We start from the raw sequence: 16954 nt of genomic DNA on the forward strand, positions 1-16954 counted from the left end.
CTTTGCAAACAAACGTTTTTGAGAGAAAATACAGATAGGACATTAATAAACTGGCGACAGATCCTCTTTAATAATGAAGACATATGATAAATGTTATTTATTTCGTAATCTGTGTAGTATCAAGATCTTTTTTTTAGAACAGAGAAATACACACTTTTAGGCTATGTTCACACAGGGTATTTTGCCGAGTTTTTTGACGCGGAAACCGCGTCGCAAAACTCGGCAAAAACGGCCCGAGAACGCCTCCCATTGATTTCAATGGGAGGCATCGGCGTCTTTTTCCCGCGAGCAGTAAAACTGCCTCACGGGAAAAAGAAGCGACATGCCCTATCTTCGGGCGCTTCCGCCTCTGACCTCCCATTGACTTCAATGGGAGGCAGAGAAAGCGTATTTCGCGCTGTTTTATGCCCGCGGCGCTCAATGGGCGTGGGTAAAAAACGGCGCGAAAATCGGCGTGCAGGGAGAGGAAAATCTGCCTCAAAGTTCCAAACGGAATTTTGAGGCAGATATTCCTCCCCCAAAATACTCCGTGTGAACATAGCCTTAAGAGTTTTAATAAATGTTAGATTTTTACATAAATAAAACACACAAAGTATCTACCAAAATTTACCACCAAACTAAAGTACAATGTGTCACAAAAAAAACCCTAACAACCTCAGAAGCACTCAGATGAATAAAAGCATTAAACACAATGGCGGAAATGCAGCGTTTTTTTTAACCCCCCCCCCCTGAATAAAAGTTAGGGCTCATTTACACGAGCATGTTATACGTCCGTGCAACGCGCGTGAAAATCACACAAACCTATATTAGTCTATGGGGCCGTGCAGACAGGTGCGTTATTTTTACGCAGCGTGAGTCCGCTGCAAAAAACTCACGACCTGTTCTATATTTGTGCGCTGTTCGCGCATCACGCACCCATTGAAGTCAATGGGTGTGTGAAAACCACGCATGTCAAACGGAAGCACTTCCGTGGGACAAACTTGATTCGCGCAACAGCAGTGAAAAGGATGAATGAAAACAGAAAAGTACCACGTGCTTTTCTGTTTACAAACATCCAAACAGAGTGTCATAATGATGGCGGCTGCGCGAAAATCATGCAGCCGCGCATCATACGCTGATGACACACGTGTAAACCCGGCCTTAAAGGGAGACTGTCAGTAGGTTTGACCATGCAAAACTTCTGACAACGCTAGATTGGATCTCTGGAAAGCGGAATAAACATACCTTTGTGTAGGATTTCAATAGCGGCATGAGTGAAAATCAGAAGTTTTAGGGTAGGAACACACACGGCTTGTCCAGGGTGGATACGCTGCGTCAAGCTGCACAGCGTATCCGCCCTAAACACCGCAGGGAACGCAGTCTAAAAACCTGCAGCACATTGTGGTGCATTTATTCAGGTGGAAACTTCCGCTGCGGAAAAAAACCCAAAAACTTTTATACTTACCCCCTCCCTCTCTGCTGTGCGTGGTCCGGCCTCCTGGGATGACGTTGCAGGCCATGTGACTGCTGCAGCCTGTGAAACGTCATCCAAAGAGGCCGGACAGGAGAAGAAGCACGGACTCTGGGTAAGTATAACTTTTTTTTTTTCCTGCGATTCCGCCACAACACACTAATTTGTTGCAGGTTTAAGCACCCCATTGAATTCAATGGGGAATACCCACAGCCGAAGTGCTGCGATTCCGCATTAATTGACACGCTGCGGCTGAAGAAACCGGACCGCAGGTGAATTTATGTGCATTTTTTCGGCGGCTTTTTTCCGCTGTGTGGGGACGAAATTTGTTGAGATCACACCCACACTGCTGCTACTGTAATGTAATACGCTGCGGATTTTCCGCAATTAATCCGTTGCGTGAAATCTGAAGTGTTTACGCCGTGTGTGTTCCTACCCTTAATCTGGTGTGCCGATGTCACGGGGTGCCCACCGAGCGTTCCCTAATGCTGAAGTGCCCATGGCTCTCTGCAGTAAGCGCTCCATAACGCTCCGTCTGTTCTTCAGTGACGGCTGTAGCGGTCTCACGGATGGACGCTATAGTCGTTTCTGTTTCTCACTTTATTAAACACCCATGCTTACACACATACACACACACACACACACACACACACACACCCTGATGCATGCACATTACATAAGCAGCTATGCTACATACACATCACACACACCGCTCTGCTTCACACACACACACACACACACCGCTCTGCTTCACACACACACACACACACACACACAGTACATAAGAAGCTATGCTACATACACATCACACACACCGCTCTGCTTCATACACATACACACACACAGTACATAAGAAGCTATGCTACATGCACATTACATAAGCATCTCTGCTGCATGCAGCTCTGCTACATACACATTACACACAAAGCTCTGCTTCATGCACATTACATAAGCAGCTTTGCTACATACACATCACACACACAGCTCTGCTTCATGCGCATTACATAAGCAGCTCTGCTACATACACATACACATCACACACACAGCTCTGCTGCAGGAATCTTACATGTATAGTGTCATTATACAGTAGACTTCTCTGTCTATTCCCGCATACACCTTTCTCCAAAACCCAGATCTACGCTCATGAGCTGACACTTCTACTCAAGCGCAACCCAGAGACTGACTCCTCCCAGGCACGTGACTGATCACATGTTCATGACATCATCAAAGGTCCTTTAGCTGCCCAGGATCTAGCATCTACCGAGAGTTTAGGCAGCGAAGAGGAAAAAAAAAACCGCAGGCGCTGGGCGGTCCCCATTTTCTCATGCAGCAGGCAGCAGTGACGGCTCTCCGGAGTTTCACTTTGTGTACACTACTGACCCGCCACCAATGTGCTGATCTGGACCTATAAACTCTCTGGACTCCTGATTGATATTGGAGCTTTAAGCCCGTTGTTGGCCTGGCAGGAAGGAGGAAAGAAGAAAGCCATTAAATATTCAGGCGGCTCTCGGATCTCCTGGTGTAAGTCTGGAGAAGCGGAGCGACATGAACACCAGCATCATGTACGCCAGCAGGAAGAGGCGCAAACCCGTGCAGAAGGCGTAAGTGACCCCGTGCCCTGTCACCTCCGTATAACACATCACATACATAGTTCCTACACTGATGGTGACTTATGCACACCTACACGTAACTGCACGGGCGGCTGCTGACTATGGTGTCCGCTGCTACTTGTTTACCTGTCTGTGCTGAGCACGGCGGGCATTCACGGGTTAATGGGAACAACCTGCTGAGATCTTTACAACACTGACTAGTGGCCTATGGAGGGGAACAGTATGGGGGGACGACACTATGGAGGGGAACAGTATGGGGGGGACACTATGGAGGGGAACAGTATGGGGGGACACTATGGGGGGACACTGAGTGGTGACTTATGGGGGGACACTGACCGGTGACTTATGGAGGGGGACACTATGGGGAGGACACTCGTGAGCGATGGGGGGGGGGGACACTATGGGGAGGACATGGCACTGCCAGGTTTATTATTTGCCTGGTGACACTATATATAGTCTGCATGGATATACTAGATACATATTATACACACAGCTCCTACTGTAATTGGGTTCACATTTATCTGCTAGCAGTGATATTATCAGGTGTGTGATCTGTTCAGTGACATTTATCCGCATATTGTAGATCTTGTCAGAAACTGGTCCATCTTCTTGATAAGCGGCGCCTCCTGCATGCACTGGTGAACATGTAGGTCAGATATTTGGGGAAGATGTGATATATTACACAGAAGCGTTGCTAAACTGACATTTTCCACAACTATATTGGGTTGCTGAGGCAAACGCAGTATCCTGTGCTGTTATATAAGGTATTGGTGTGCAGCCAGCTGAGGGGAGAGGACGGGGTTAATAAGAACGAGCTGTACTGGAGATACTGGGAAGTGTCCCATATATACTGATAGGAGTAGTTACACTTCTTGTATAACAGATGAAAAAAAATAACAGATTGTTCTTGGGGTGCAAATACTTAACCCAAAGCTGAGGCCTGTTTTATACTAATGCCTTCACCCTTGTGCCGGTCTCCAGCGTGGCGCCGTATTCTGGATCTTCGCAGACATTTGAAGCATTTTGAGTGCTGTTTTTCTAAGCCTGCTCCACCCCTTATTGTTCGGAGGCTTCTTTCCCTGCTCTACTCCAGTTCTCCTACCTCACTTCATCCAGTTGCTATATATATATATATATATATATATATATATATATATATATATGTGTGTGTTTATTCGGACACAACAGCAAAAACTTTGAGTCCCTTGGACCCTGCAAAACGCTCTCCTATCTCTTGTGGTCACTCCTGTCCTTCGTCCTGCCTGCCATGATAATAGAGGCCTAACTACATAGACCAGTTTCTAGCAGCTACACCACGGGAAGATACAAGTGTTATTGTGGAACTGGTTATTACTGTTCAGTTTTTTTTTAATGTCTGAAATAAAGATGCACGTTAATTTTGTTGGTCAATACAAAGCTGGGTGGCATGGTGGGCACCAACCAACCTGCCTTGACCAGGGTATTTAGTTACAGAGCTAAGAAAGCCTAAGGTGATATCTGTATCCAGCCTTCTACATGTGATATGCTGTATCTGACACTATAAGAAGGGAGATATGTAATATCTGGGCTAGAAGACGTGCACGGTGTGTGTGTAAAATGTGTGTGTGTGTGTATTTCTAGTGGCTGCCAGTTGTGGACATTTCTCCTGCTTTCCTTAATCCAGCTCCGAAATGAGTCATGTAAATATAAGAGCAATGAAGTTATGAAATAGTTATGAAACATACACGCATATTTTGTCTACGGTCGGGAGATTTCATCCATTCCAGTCTCGGATTTCTCACACAGCATGGAGCAAGCCCGCTTATTCCCTGTCTGACACAAACATTGCAGGAAATAGACGTGCGGTGGACATGTTTTTCATGGAATATTTTCCTTTCTTAAAAATAATCCAAATGTAGGATCCCACCGTAGTGGTTTATGTCACATACTGTGATCTATTTCATGTACAGTTGCATTATGGGAAATTCAGAATTTAAAAGAATCAAACCGGCGTTGCAGCAGGGAATGGATAAACTCGTAGTAGAGATGGGGCTGTAAGCTGAGGGGCCTCCTTTCTTCTATGCCGTGCCGTGCTGCAGACAGCGGTGGGAGCTCTGCTTGTCCGGACCTGCGGGATGATACTACAGGCTGTTAACATTAGAGATTGTGTGTAGTTTTATGTCATGTAAGGGGGGGGGGGGGGCTGACTGGAAATGTGACGAATCCCCTCATTTTACTACATCAGGCAGAATCCGAGCACTCAGGGGAATATTCCCATCTAGGCGCTGTGGTTAGAACTTGCTGGACGTTTTATATCGCTTTATATATAAAATATTCCAATGTCACCCGGTGTATTAATCTATAGATGCAAATATTTCTCAGAATATGATCTACTCCCAATATCACGTAGGATTTTACTTCAGTGGTTATATGTATAGATATTCGAGAATATTACTAAAAATAATTCCCACGTAGCGGAAAACCGTAGCGCAGCAAATACACGGCTTCTAAACGTAGCCTTACAATCCAGAAATTGTTCTTGGAATGAAATGGAGTCCGGTTGGCTGCGGATTTCCACAGTCCTTTCCTTTCATCGTATCTTCTGACTTATAGTTCTCCTACAATAATACATTATTACTCTTTACGGTTTAGTACTCGGCAGGATAGTGCAGCCGTATCTTGTATTATTGTCCTGTAGTAATATAATCATGGTAATGGCCATTTTATGTTGTTTTTTATTTTTGTGTATTCGCTTGGTGTATTTTTTAATTTAATTTTTTTAATATTTCACATATGGCAATATGTATTGTATTGTAGTATACGAAGGTTATGCTATTGCTTTGGATTCTGTTAATATCCGTTTTTATTTCTCTTATCGGTCTGTAAGCAACCATTTTGGGCTGGGTTGAAGATCATCATAACCTTCTTCAATAAGATCAGAAAACTCCTCACTATTTTACCATACACTTCTCCAGTAATGTTTTCGTACGTCTGTGTGGATGATATTCAGGCCTCCGTTTATAATCAGATTCACTTTTTATATTTTTATAGTAAAAGTATACGTTCTAAAAAATTCGGACCCCATTCTATAATGAAGGTAGCTTGTGCATCTGCTTTTCGCTTTAGCGTCCACTAGGCGATGAAAGGGTCTGCTGCGACTTGGTGGTATGTTACATTGCTGCGAGGGTGGGCTCCGTGCCAAGTAAGATGTCAGAGGACAGCCAGAAGACCTTTTGGTCTTAATTTAGAAAGATCTTCAGAGCCTTAAAGCAATAATGACTGTTACGTATTGTGTCCTGCTTATTCCTTGCAGCAAGCGAGGGAGATTTCCCAGTTTAAGAACCGCTGCTTGAAATCAAGTGTTTCTAGAGTCTCCGGTCTCGCTGCTCGGCGGTTCCTGTGCTCCCTTTATTTAGTGCCTTGACATTGTACATGACATGAACTTGCTTAATGCCGAGGTCTTTTTTTTTTTTTTTTCTTCTTATTCAATTAGATGTGCTTTGACTAGCTAGTCAAGGGTGTGGAGATCTGCAGACCTTCAACGAAGCCGATATGTACTGTGTAATAGAGTTATGTACACACATGACTATAAGGCTATGCCTGTCAGTGGTGGCGGAACTGGGAAATCGAATCGCCATGCTGCTCCCCGTATACAAATTGCAGTGCTCGTTCCTCGCCGGCTTTTAATGCCTTAATTCTGATCTGCGGTGTTTTACGGAGAAGCTTCAGTTTTATATGGTTGTAGCTGCTTGTGCTGGAAACACAATATGGAAATGTGTGGAGAAATGCTTTAGGTTGCGGAGCGAATTATAAAGGAAATGAACACTAAAATGGTGTATAATTTATGTTGATCTGAGGGTGATTCAGTTCACACCCCTGCCTTGATGAATAATAGATGAGGTTTGCAGGTTGGTGTAGACCATTTTAACATCGTTGCAGACAAACGTCCGGCAGCGCTCTGGTCAGTCTTTTCCGGAGAGCAGTGTTTCGTGTGCACACAAATGTAGGTGACCAAATCGCATTATCCCCTTTAATTGGTTAAACTGTGTCACCTCTTTAGACTCTCTAAAACTGTCCGGCTTAGTATTCTCTTATAGGTTTCCAGCTTTGCAGGTAAACCCCCCCCCCCCCCCTCACCCAACGCCATATTTGCCGCAGTGCTAATCGTGATCCTCATGGAAATATTGCTCCCGTTGTTGTTTTGACTTTGTTTCTATTGGTTGGAGGCGATTGTGTTAGCACTGTAAACTAAGTTATTACCAGTAAGGGTATGTGCAGACGGCAACGCCAAATACGTCTGAAATTACGGAGCTGTTTTCAGGAGAAAACAGTTCCTGAATTTCAGAAGTTTTTACAAGTGCACGCGTTTTTCGCGGCGTCTTTTACGGACGTAATTGGAGCCGGTTTTCATTCGAGTCAATGAAAACCGGCTCCAATTACGTCCCAAGAAGTGTCCTGCACTTCTTTGCCGCGGGCGTAATTTTACGCGCCGTCTTTTGACAGCGACGTGTAAAATGACAGCTCATCTGCACAGAACATCGGAAGACCCATTGCAAGCAATGGGCAGATGTTTGCCGACGGATTGGAGCCGTCTTTTCAGGCGTAATTCGAGTTGTAAAACGCCTCCATTACGTCTGAAAAAAGGTCGTGTGCACATACCCTTAGGCCTCCTTTGCACACAGAATTTTTCAGGCAATTTTTAAACTGCATCAAAAAAGCCTAAAAAATGCTAGCGTTATTAAAATGTAACATGCGGTTTTCATTCGGGGTCATTTTTGTACATGCTTTTTTTTTTTTTCCTGGCATTTCTGAAGTCCTATAGAGAAGCCGGAGGGATAAACATACCCAGAGCATGCTGTGTTTGGAATAAAGCCGCTGACCACAAAATTGCCTCAAAAATGCCACAAACCAAAATGCAGTTGTATGTAGTGCATTTTATATTTCACTATAGACTTTAGCGTAACATCTGGCTGCAGCAAAAAACACTATTAAAAATGCTCTGTGTGAATCAAGCCTAATACCTCATGCCCACGACAGTGTGCGCCGGCTGAGTCCCATCAGTAATCCGTGGAAAGATAGGACATGTCCTATCTTTCTACGGATCGGAAAATCGGGTCTGTTTTCATGGACTCGATTCACCCGCTAAAGTGAATGGATCCATGAAGACTACCGGGTGCCACTCGGATGCCGTTAACTGCCCGAGTGGCACATTGTTCATGTGTAACTGGCATAACCGTCTGAGTTTTTTTTTTTTTTTTTTGGCGATATGTGAATATTTTTTATATGTGAACAGTACAGCAGTGGGAGAGAAGTTGTCTAGTGTGACGTCACGGGACCACAATGCTTACTGGTTCTATTAGTCGTTGGGGGCTTTAGTCACGTGATGTCATACTGGATGACATGTTTCCTGAAGATGTAAGGAGCAGATCTATGTATATCTTTTAAAGACTAAACTACAGTTTGTTACGCAAACAAACAAGCCCTCACACCGCTTTCTTAATGGAAAAATAAAAAGGTTATGGCTCTTAGAATATGGCAACACAAAAAGTAAATGTTTTTTATATATATATATGAGTATATTTTATTGTGCAAACGCCGTAAGACATAAAAAAAAAAAGCCTATAAACATATGGTATCGCCGTAATCGTATCGGCCGGCAAAATAAAGTGAATATTATAGCGCACGGTGAACGCTGTAAAAAATAAATAAAACATGAATAAACAACAATAGTAGAATTGCTGTCTTTTAGTCACCACGCCTCATAAGAAATAGAATAAAATATGATCAAAAAGTCGCATGCACCCCCATGAAAACTACAATGAATTTCTCAAGAGGTCTAGTTTCCAAATGGGGGTTTTCCCTGTACTGGTACCCCAGAAGCTCTGCAAATGTGACATCGCGCCCAGAAACCAATCCAGCAAAATCTACATGCCAAATAGCGCTCCTGCCTTTGTGAGCCCTGCAGTTTGTCCAACCAGCAGTTTATGACCACATATGGGGAGAAATTGCTCTTGAAATTTTAGGGTGTTCTTTCTCTTTATTCCTTGTAAAAATCTAAAGTTTGTACCTTTTTATCAGAAAAATATGCGACTTTCAATTGCACAGCCTAATTCCACAGAATGCAGCAAAAAAACCTGTTGGGTCTAAATGCTCACTATACCCCTCGAAAAAATTCCTTGAGGGGTGTGGTTTGCCAAATGGGGTCACTTTTGGGGGGGGGGGGGTTTCCACTGTTTTGGCACCACAAAACCTGCTAAAACCCTGACATGGTTCCTAAAATATATTCTAATAAAAAGACCTCAAAATCCACCCTGACATGGTTCCTAAAATATATTCTAATAAAAAGACCTCAAAATCCACTAGGTACTCCTTTTTGATTCTGATGCCTTTGTTTCTTCAGTCCATTAGCGCACTAGGGCTACATGTGGGATATTTCAGAATCTGGGCAATAAATATTGAGTTGCGTTTCTCTGGTAAAACCTCCTGTTTTACCGAAAAAAATTGAATAAAAAGGGTATTCTTTATAAAGGAATTTTGTAAATTTCAGCTCTAATTTTGCTATAAATTCCTGTGAAACGCCTAAAGGGTTAAGAAACTTTCGAAATGCTGTTTTGAATACTTTAAGGGGTCTAGTTTTTAAAATGGCCACTTTAGAACTGAACTGCTCCCTGAAAAACTAGCCCTTTTTTAAAAAAAAAATTGAAAATGTGAGAAATTTCTGCTAAAGTTCTAAGCCATGTAACGTCCTAGAAAAATAAAAGGAAGTTTAAGAAACGATGCCAACATATAGTAGACATATGGGAAATGTGAACTAGTAACTCTTTTTTGTGTGGTAGTACTATCTGTCTTACAGGCAGATACATTTTTTTTTTTTACATTTTGCTAATTTTCACAAATAAGCACTGAATATATCGACTAAACTTTACCACTAACATAAAGCCCAATGTGTCATGAGAAAACAGTCTCCGAATTGCCTGAATAGGTAGAAGCATGCCAGAGTTATTACCACATAAAGTGACATGTCAGATTTGAAAAATGGGCTCTGAGCCTTAAAGAGGCTCTGTCACCACATTATAAGTGGCCTATCTTGTACATGATGTGATCGGCGCTGTAATGTAGATTACAACAATGTTTTTTATTTAGAAAAATGATCATTTTTGACGGAGTTATGACCTATATTAGCTTTATGCTAATGAGTTTCTCAATGGACAACTGGGCGTGTTTTACTATATGACCAAGTGGGCGTTGTACAGAGTGTATGACGCTGACCAATCAGCGTAGTACGCTTCTCCCCATTCATTTACACTGCAGATAGCGATATACCTATATCGCTATTTGCAGTCACATAAACACAATATAACTCTACTCGTGTCATGACAATGAATATACATTACCTCCAGCCAGGACGTGATGTGTATTCATTCTCCTGACCACTTCTGTAGCGTCTCTGTGATTTACAGCACAGCACAGTGAGATCTCGCTGTGAATGACAGTTTACAGCGTAATCTCGCGAGACTACGCCTGCTGTGTTGTAAATCACAGAGACGCTATAGAAGTGGTCAGGAGAATGAATACACCTAACGTCCTTTTTTTTACGTTTTTCCATAGTCATTCAAAGAGCTACAAGTTTTTTTTATTTATCTGTCGACCTATGTATGAGGACTTGTTTTTTGCGGGATGAGTTGTATTTTTCTATAGCACCATTTTGGGGTACATATAATTTTTTTGACTTTTATTTACATTTTTTTTGCGGGGGAATAGGAAAAAACCCAGCAATTTCTATGTGCTATGCGTCTTAAATTTATGCCGTTCACTGTGCGGTATAAATAACTTTCTACCTTTTTATGGAAAATAAAAGTTTTTGTTTATCTTTTCTGTGTGTCTCTTTATTAATTTTTCTTTCACATTAATTCATTATTTTTTCAGGCCCATTAGGGAACTTCAGTATGCGATCTTTTGATATCTGACAGGCAATCTATTAGGCCATGCCTCTGGCACGGCCTAATAGGTATATAGCCATGGCAGGCCTGGAGTCCTTTTTTAGTCCCCTTGCTACTATGGCGACCCGCAACCGTAAACCACTTAGCTGCCAAAAAAGTTTGTATGGACACCTTTTCATTTAGAATTGTATTATTTTCCTGTTGAAGAGAGAGGCTTCTAGTTGCGATGCTCGTGACTGGTGAGTGTATGGGACCCATCTTCAGTTCATAATACTATAGAAACAAAAAATATCTGTGGTAATAAATGGTCATTAAGGGGTTCTCCAGAATAGTGTATAGGTTATCCATATCGGATCGGTGGGGATCAGACTCCTGGCACCCCCACGATCAGCTGTTTGGTGGTGCCGCCTTGTTTGCTGCTGCTGCCTCTTCACGGCTTACAAGCACAATGGCGTGCACTTCTGTAGCGGCTGTGTCTGGGATTGCCGTTTCCGTCCCATTCTATTGAATAGTAAATATTGAAGAGGCTGTGGCTTTCGTTGCCGCCGCTTCTTCATTCTTCTGATAGGAGGAGTTGGAACCCCACTGATGTTATATTATTCGAGTCCCCGAGAACCCCTTTTTGACCTGAGGAAGTTGCAGTTTGTAAAGTGTGTGTGCACAGCCATGTAATAACACATGCAGATGAATATAACATGAATAGTATCCATTGGTTATATTTTATCTTAATAAAACAAACACACACATGTAATTAGTTTCCTGTCGATCTTACTTTGGTATGTTATTCCAAGGTTGGGCGTAGTCGGTTACCTATTATATAATGCTTTATTCTCAACGATCTAAGATGACTTAAAAGGTTCGGGTCCTTGCCCATCCTCAGAATGGGGGTCCCCTTTCCCCATCCCTTCTTGTGAGGTGGCCATGTCATCCATACAGAGAATGAATGTGCGCTGCTCTGTCTATTGGAAACCGGTGAGCAAGCGTGGATTTGCCATACGTGTTTATGATGGGAATACACATTTAAAAAAAAAAAAAAGAAACCGCTCAAATATAATATATATATTGATTTGTAGCACAACTTTATGAAGATTCTGTACTGTAATATATATATATACATCGTTCTAATGTTTTTTGTATTCTTATAAATCCTATTGAATTTTCTAAATGGTTATTGCATAATCCTTTGTAATATTGAAATTACAAATCCAATGCCAGTTTAAAGAAGTTTTACTTTAATGCCAGCAAGAAAATCCAAGGGCGGCTACGTGGGAATTTACGCCAACCCATGTACAGAAGTGTGAGGCTTCATCTCTCCGTCTGAGTTGTTTACAACAAAATAACAGAACTTCCCGATGCCTTTTTTTTTTTTTTTTGTATAGCGAGGTTCCATCCAGTAGTATTCTGTCCTCAGGCAGACTTATGTTGTGGGCTTGTTTCCCTTTAAATAATCCACTTCAAACTTGCCTTTTAATGTGCTTACCCTTGTTTCTCCAGATAAGACCTTTTGCGGGATGGAAAAATAAATCGTGTTGTTTCTTGCCCAGTAGAACGGTATCTTGCCCTAATTTGCTGGGGTTCAATTTAGAAACGTGAAGAGTTTCATTATTCTTTTTACATGTTCAGTGTATGTACAGTCTGCAGCATCGTGACTGTAAGGTGAAGTAGTTGCTTACTAGTCATGAGATGTAAGTGATAATGGAGGAGATATATCAAAACTGGTGCAAAGGAAAAGTGGAAGAGTTGCCCATGGCAACATATCGGATTCCACCTCATTTTTTTCAGAGACACTTTGGAAAATAATAGCAGCAACCTGATTGGTTGCTACGGGCAACTACTCCACTTTTCCTTTGCACCAGTCTTGATCTATCTCCTCCTTTGCCTCTCTTCCTTCAAATGCGGCATTAATTAAAATTAAATTCCTTAAAGAAAAAAACTTACACAGGGATGGGGCAGGGCGATTATCACCTAAATCAAAATCAGGATTAATTGGACATGTAACCTCGATTACGATTATTGAAAGATTTGTCACACCCCTTTTGCATGCCATGCCCGCTATATGCCTGCCATGCCTTTGAATTAAGATTTATCCCCTGAGCCTGCTGTATACTACTGTATATAATATACCCCCTGACACTGCCCCCACATGGTATATTGCCCCCATAGTGCCCTCCACACTGTATAATGCCCTGTAGCTGCCCTCCACACTGTATAATGCCCTGTAGCTGCCCTCCACACTGTATAATGCCCTGTAGCTGCCCTCCACACTGTATAATGCCCTGTAGCTGCCCTCCACACAGTATAATGCCCCAATAACTGCCCTCCACACAGTATAATACCCATATAGCTGCCCCCACACAGCCCCAATAGTGCCTAATAAAACACATACTCACTTAGCCCCATTCCAATGATGAGTGGAGGAGGTCCTTCTGGTCTGTACAGACAGGAGTGATGACGTCACTGCCTCGTGTTGGGCGATACATAGTGAATGGCAGAGAAGGGACCTTACGGTCCTCTATTCTAACATTGTATTCAACTGTATCTGAGTCTTGAAGATGCAGATACAGTTTGAGTCCCCATGCAAACGACCGTAAAAACACTCCGTAATTGCGGTCCGCCATGCGGTCTGCAATTACGGACCCGCCCGGTTCTATTAGCCACGGACACCTTTCTGTATTGCTACGGAAGGGTGTCCGTGCCGGGAAATATGGAGCATGTCCTACTTTTTTGTTTTTTTGCGGGCCGTGCTCCCATACTTTACGGGCACGGCCATGTGCATGAGGCCTAAACCAGGAAACATTATTTGAAAAAAAAAAAACCTAAATGCGCATGATGACGTCGATTTTTTTAATTGCACTGAATTTCAGTTTTATTTTTTGATTAATTGCCCAGCGCTACACGGGGTGCACTATTGCACTGGCATTGGTGGCAACTCCTAAGTTATGTTACAATCTTTTTATTGAAATAAGTGAATAAAATAAATGTTGTGAAGAACGTACACGGGTCATAAAGAAAAAATAAAATGTACCTTTCTTTTATTATCCATATTATTTTGAATCCCATTTTCTCAAAATGTTAAAACTTATAGGAATTAACGATTTAATTATTATTTGAGACTAACTATTTACTTCTACCTGCGAGTAGAACTGTTCACATTTATTTTCTGATGTCTCAACTGTTTAATAAAGACATATTGAAACAGAAATAAGTGAATAAAATTGTCATAAACAACATCCGGGGTTGAGACAAAGTGATTTATTCTCGACGAGGGGCAAGAAATCATTAGTTGTATTTCAGTTTGACCCAGAATTTGTTCTTAAAAGCTCCGATCTCTAGAAGTGGGATAACTTCGGTAATCATGCGTTATTAAACAGGTTGTTCTGTAATGAATGTTTTGCTAATATACATGAAAGTTTCTGTATTTTGTGGCTGAATTGTTGTATTTGTTAGATATGAGACTTGCCTAATGCAAAAAAAGAAAAGTGATGGATCAATTACTTGTTTCTTACATAACCTGTGTCTCTCCCCAATGGCGCTTACAATCTAATTTCCCAATCACTGACACTAGGGTCATAGGAACTTATCAGTATATTTTTGAAGTGTGGGAGAAAATCCACACAGACACTGGAAGAATTTACAAACTCCGTGAAGATGCTTCAATGCAACAGTACTACCCACCGAGCCATTGTGCTGCCCACATTTTCTCCCCATTGACTCTGTCCATCATTGATTTTTTTTTTAAAGAAAAATGTCATCAGTGTGATTGGTGCAACTTTCAAAATACCTTGTATTTAAAAATAATTGTAACTTTTTGAGCTGCTTTTGTATTCTATATACAGATCAGCTGTATCTAGCGCTGAAACCTGAATCGGTCAGGTCAGCATGTCCTGCGTGTCTCTGACACGCAGGATCTAGCTGTAAGGGTATGTGCGCACGGTAGCAGGCTTTTACGTCTGAAAAGACAGACTGTTTTCTGGAGAAAACAGCTGCCTCGTTTCAGACGTAAATGCTCCTCGCATTTTGCGAGGCTTCTCTGACAGCCGTAAATTTTGAGCTGCTCTTCATTGAGTTCAATGAAGAACGGCTCAAATTACGTCTGAAAGAAGTGCCCTGCATATAATGTATATAAGTGTCCTGCATATAATGTATATAAGTGTCCTGCACTTCTTTTGACGAGGCAGTATTTTTACGCGTCGTCGTTTGACAGCTGTCAAACGACGACGCGTAAATAACAGGTTGCCTGCACAGTACGTCGGCAAACCCATTCAAATGAATGGGCAGATGTTTGCTGACGTATTGTAGCCGTATTTTCAGACGTAAAACGAGGCATAATACGCCTCGTTTACGTCTGAAAATAGGTCGTGTGAACACAGCCTTAACGATCACATCTAAGTTCATAGCTTAGATGTGATCGATTTACAGGTGGATCCGTCCCGCTGTCACTGAACCAGTCAGTCCCATGGACCTGACTGATTCAGGTCTTAGCTAGGGTGGTCACGATACCAGAATTTGGACTTCCATACCGATACTTTGTGTAGTATTGCGATACTCTGTACCAAAACGAGACTTTGCCAATTATAATAATAATAATAATAATTAAAAAAAAAGTTCTTTCATTTCCTGATGTGAGACACCTGGTGTGATGAATTTTGAACCTTCCATATGCCTGGCAGTAGTAATTAACCCCATCATGTTCCTCACAGTCCTAATGGACAACATTGTCTTGGTGTGTGAGGTACATGATGGGGTTATTACTATTAATGTGAGGCACATGGAGTTTCAAAATGTATATTACTTCGTACCTCACATTAATAAGTGAAAGAAAGCAGATTTTATAACGGCGTAAACCTCGTAAATGACGCTATAAATTTGTTATTACGGTCGTGACTATACCGAATGTGTATTTTTTTTTTTTTAAATGTATTTGTTGTAAAAAATGGAAGTGTAGCTAAACGTTTAACATACTTGTGACATGTGAGAAGTTTGGATTGGTGGGGGTCCGAGCACTGAGACCCCCACCAATCACTAGAATGAAGCAGCTGCAGCACGCGTGTGAGCGCTCAGCCGCTTCTTGTCTGTTCGGCTTTTTCCGGAACGCAGATGTATCGGAGTACGGGCTCATAGAGTTTTGAGTCCGCACACCGATACATTTATTTCCGGAAAAAGCCGAACAGACACAGCTGCTGAGAGCTCACACGAGCACTTCAGCTGCTTCGTTCTAGCAATTGGTGGGGGTCTCAGTGCTCGGATCCCCACCAATCCAAACTTCTGACATGTCACTATGACATGTCACAAGTATGTCAAACGTTTAGCTACACTTTAACATTATTTTGAAACTTTAATGTACTGGCATATATCTAAATGCCAGTACATTAGCCTGTGTACTGATAGTACACACCAGCTGTTAGGGCATACTTAGGTGCGTCCTAACAGGAAATGTGGTCAGACAGCCCTGGGGTCCTTCATCGCCGTTGGAGCGCCTCTGCACTAATGAGCGGCGACGCAGGCACTGAAACAGAACATTGGGTGTTTTGCAGTGCGCCCATGATGCTCTGTCTTCAGTGCCGGCAATCAGTAGTGCAGCGCTGGTCGCATCGCATCATGCGGACCGCGCGCACTTGTCATGACTCAGAAGCGGGGCAATGCCTCTATTACACAGCCGCTTCCCCGCTCTGACAACATTCATGTGTTACAATACTAAGCTGTGCGGCCGCACCGCTTAATTCATGTATTGCGTTACTAATGGTATTGAACCGTTTGAGTGTGCGTGGTATCTAAACGGTATCGAAGTTTCAATGCATCGTGTAACCCTAGTCTTAGCGCACAATAGTACAATACAGCTGCTCTGTATACAGGATACAGAGCAGCTGTATCTCAAAAAGCCAAAATAATTTTTAATAAAGTATTTTGAATGTACTGAATAACGTTTTTGATTTATTATAAGTAAATGATTTCAAAGGTGTACATAGCCTCTAACA

General features: G+C 42.2%; 1 protein-coding gene across 2 annotated transcripts in view; it reads left to right on the forward strand.

Moving 5' to 3' along the window:
* The first annotated feature begins 2692 nt into the window (after positions 1-2692).
* AHR (aryl hydrocarbon receptor) overlaps positions 2693-16954 on the forward strand; it is a 108131-nt gene continuing 93869 nt past the window's right edge. For both annotated transcript variants that reach the window (XM_075827297.1, XM_075827298.1), the window contains exon 1: positions 2693-3051. In XM_075827297.1, coding sequence (XP_075683412.1) covers positions 2996-3051 — 56 coding nt within the window. In that variant the 5' untranslated portion in view covers positions 2693-2995. The remainder of the gene's footprint in view (positions 3052-16954) is intronic.

This window comes from Rhinoderma darwinii, chromosome 5 (assembly GCF_050947455.1).
Source record: "Rhinoderma darwinii isolate aRhiDar2 chromosome 5, aRhiDar2.hap1, whole genome shotgun sequence".
NCBI classification, from domain to species: domain Eukaryota; kingdom Metazoa; phylum Chordata; class Amphibia; order Anura; family Rhinodermatidae; genus Rhinoderma; species Rhinoderma darwinii.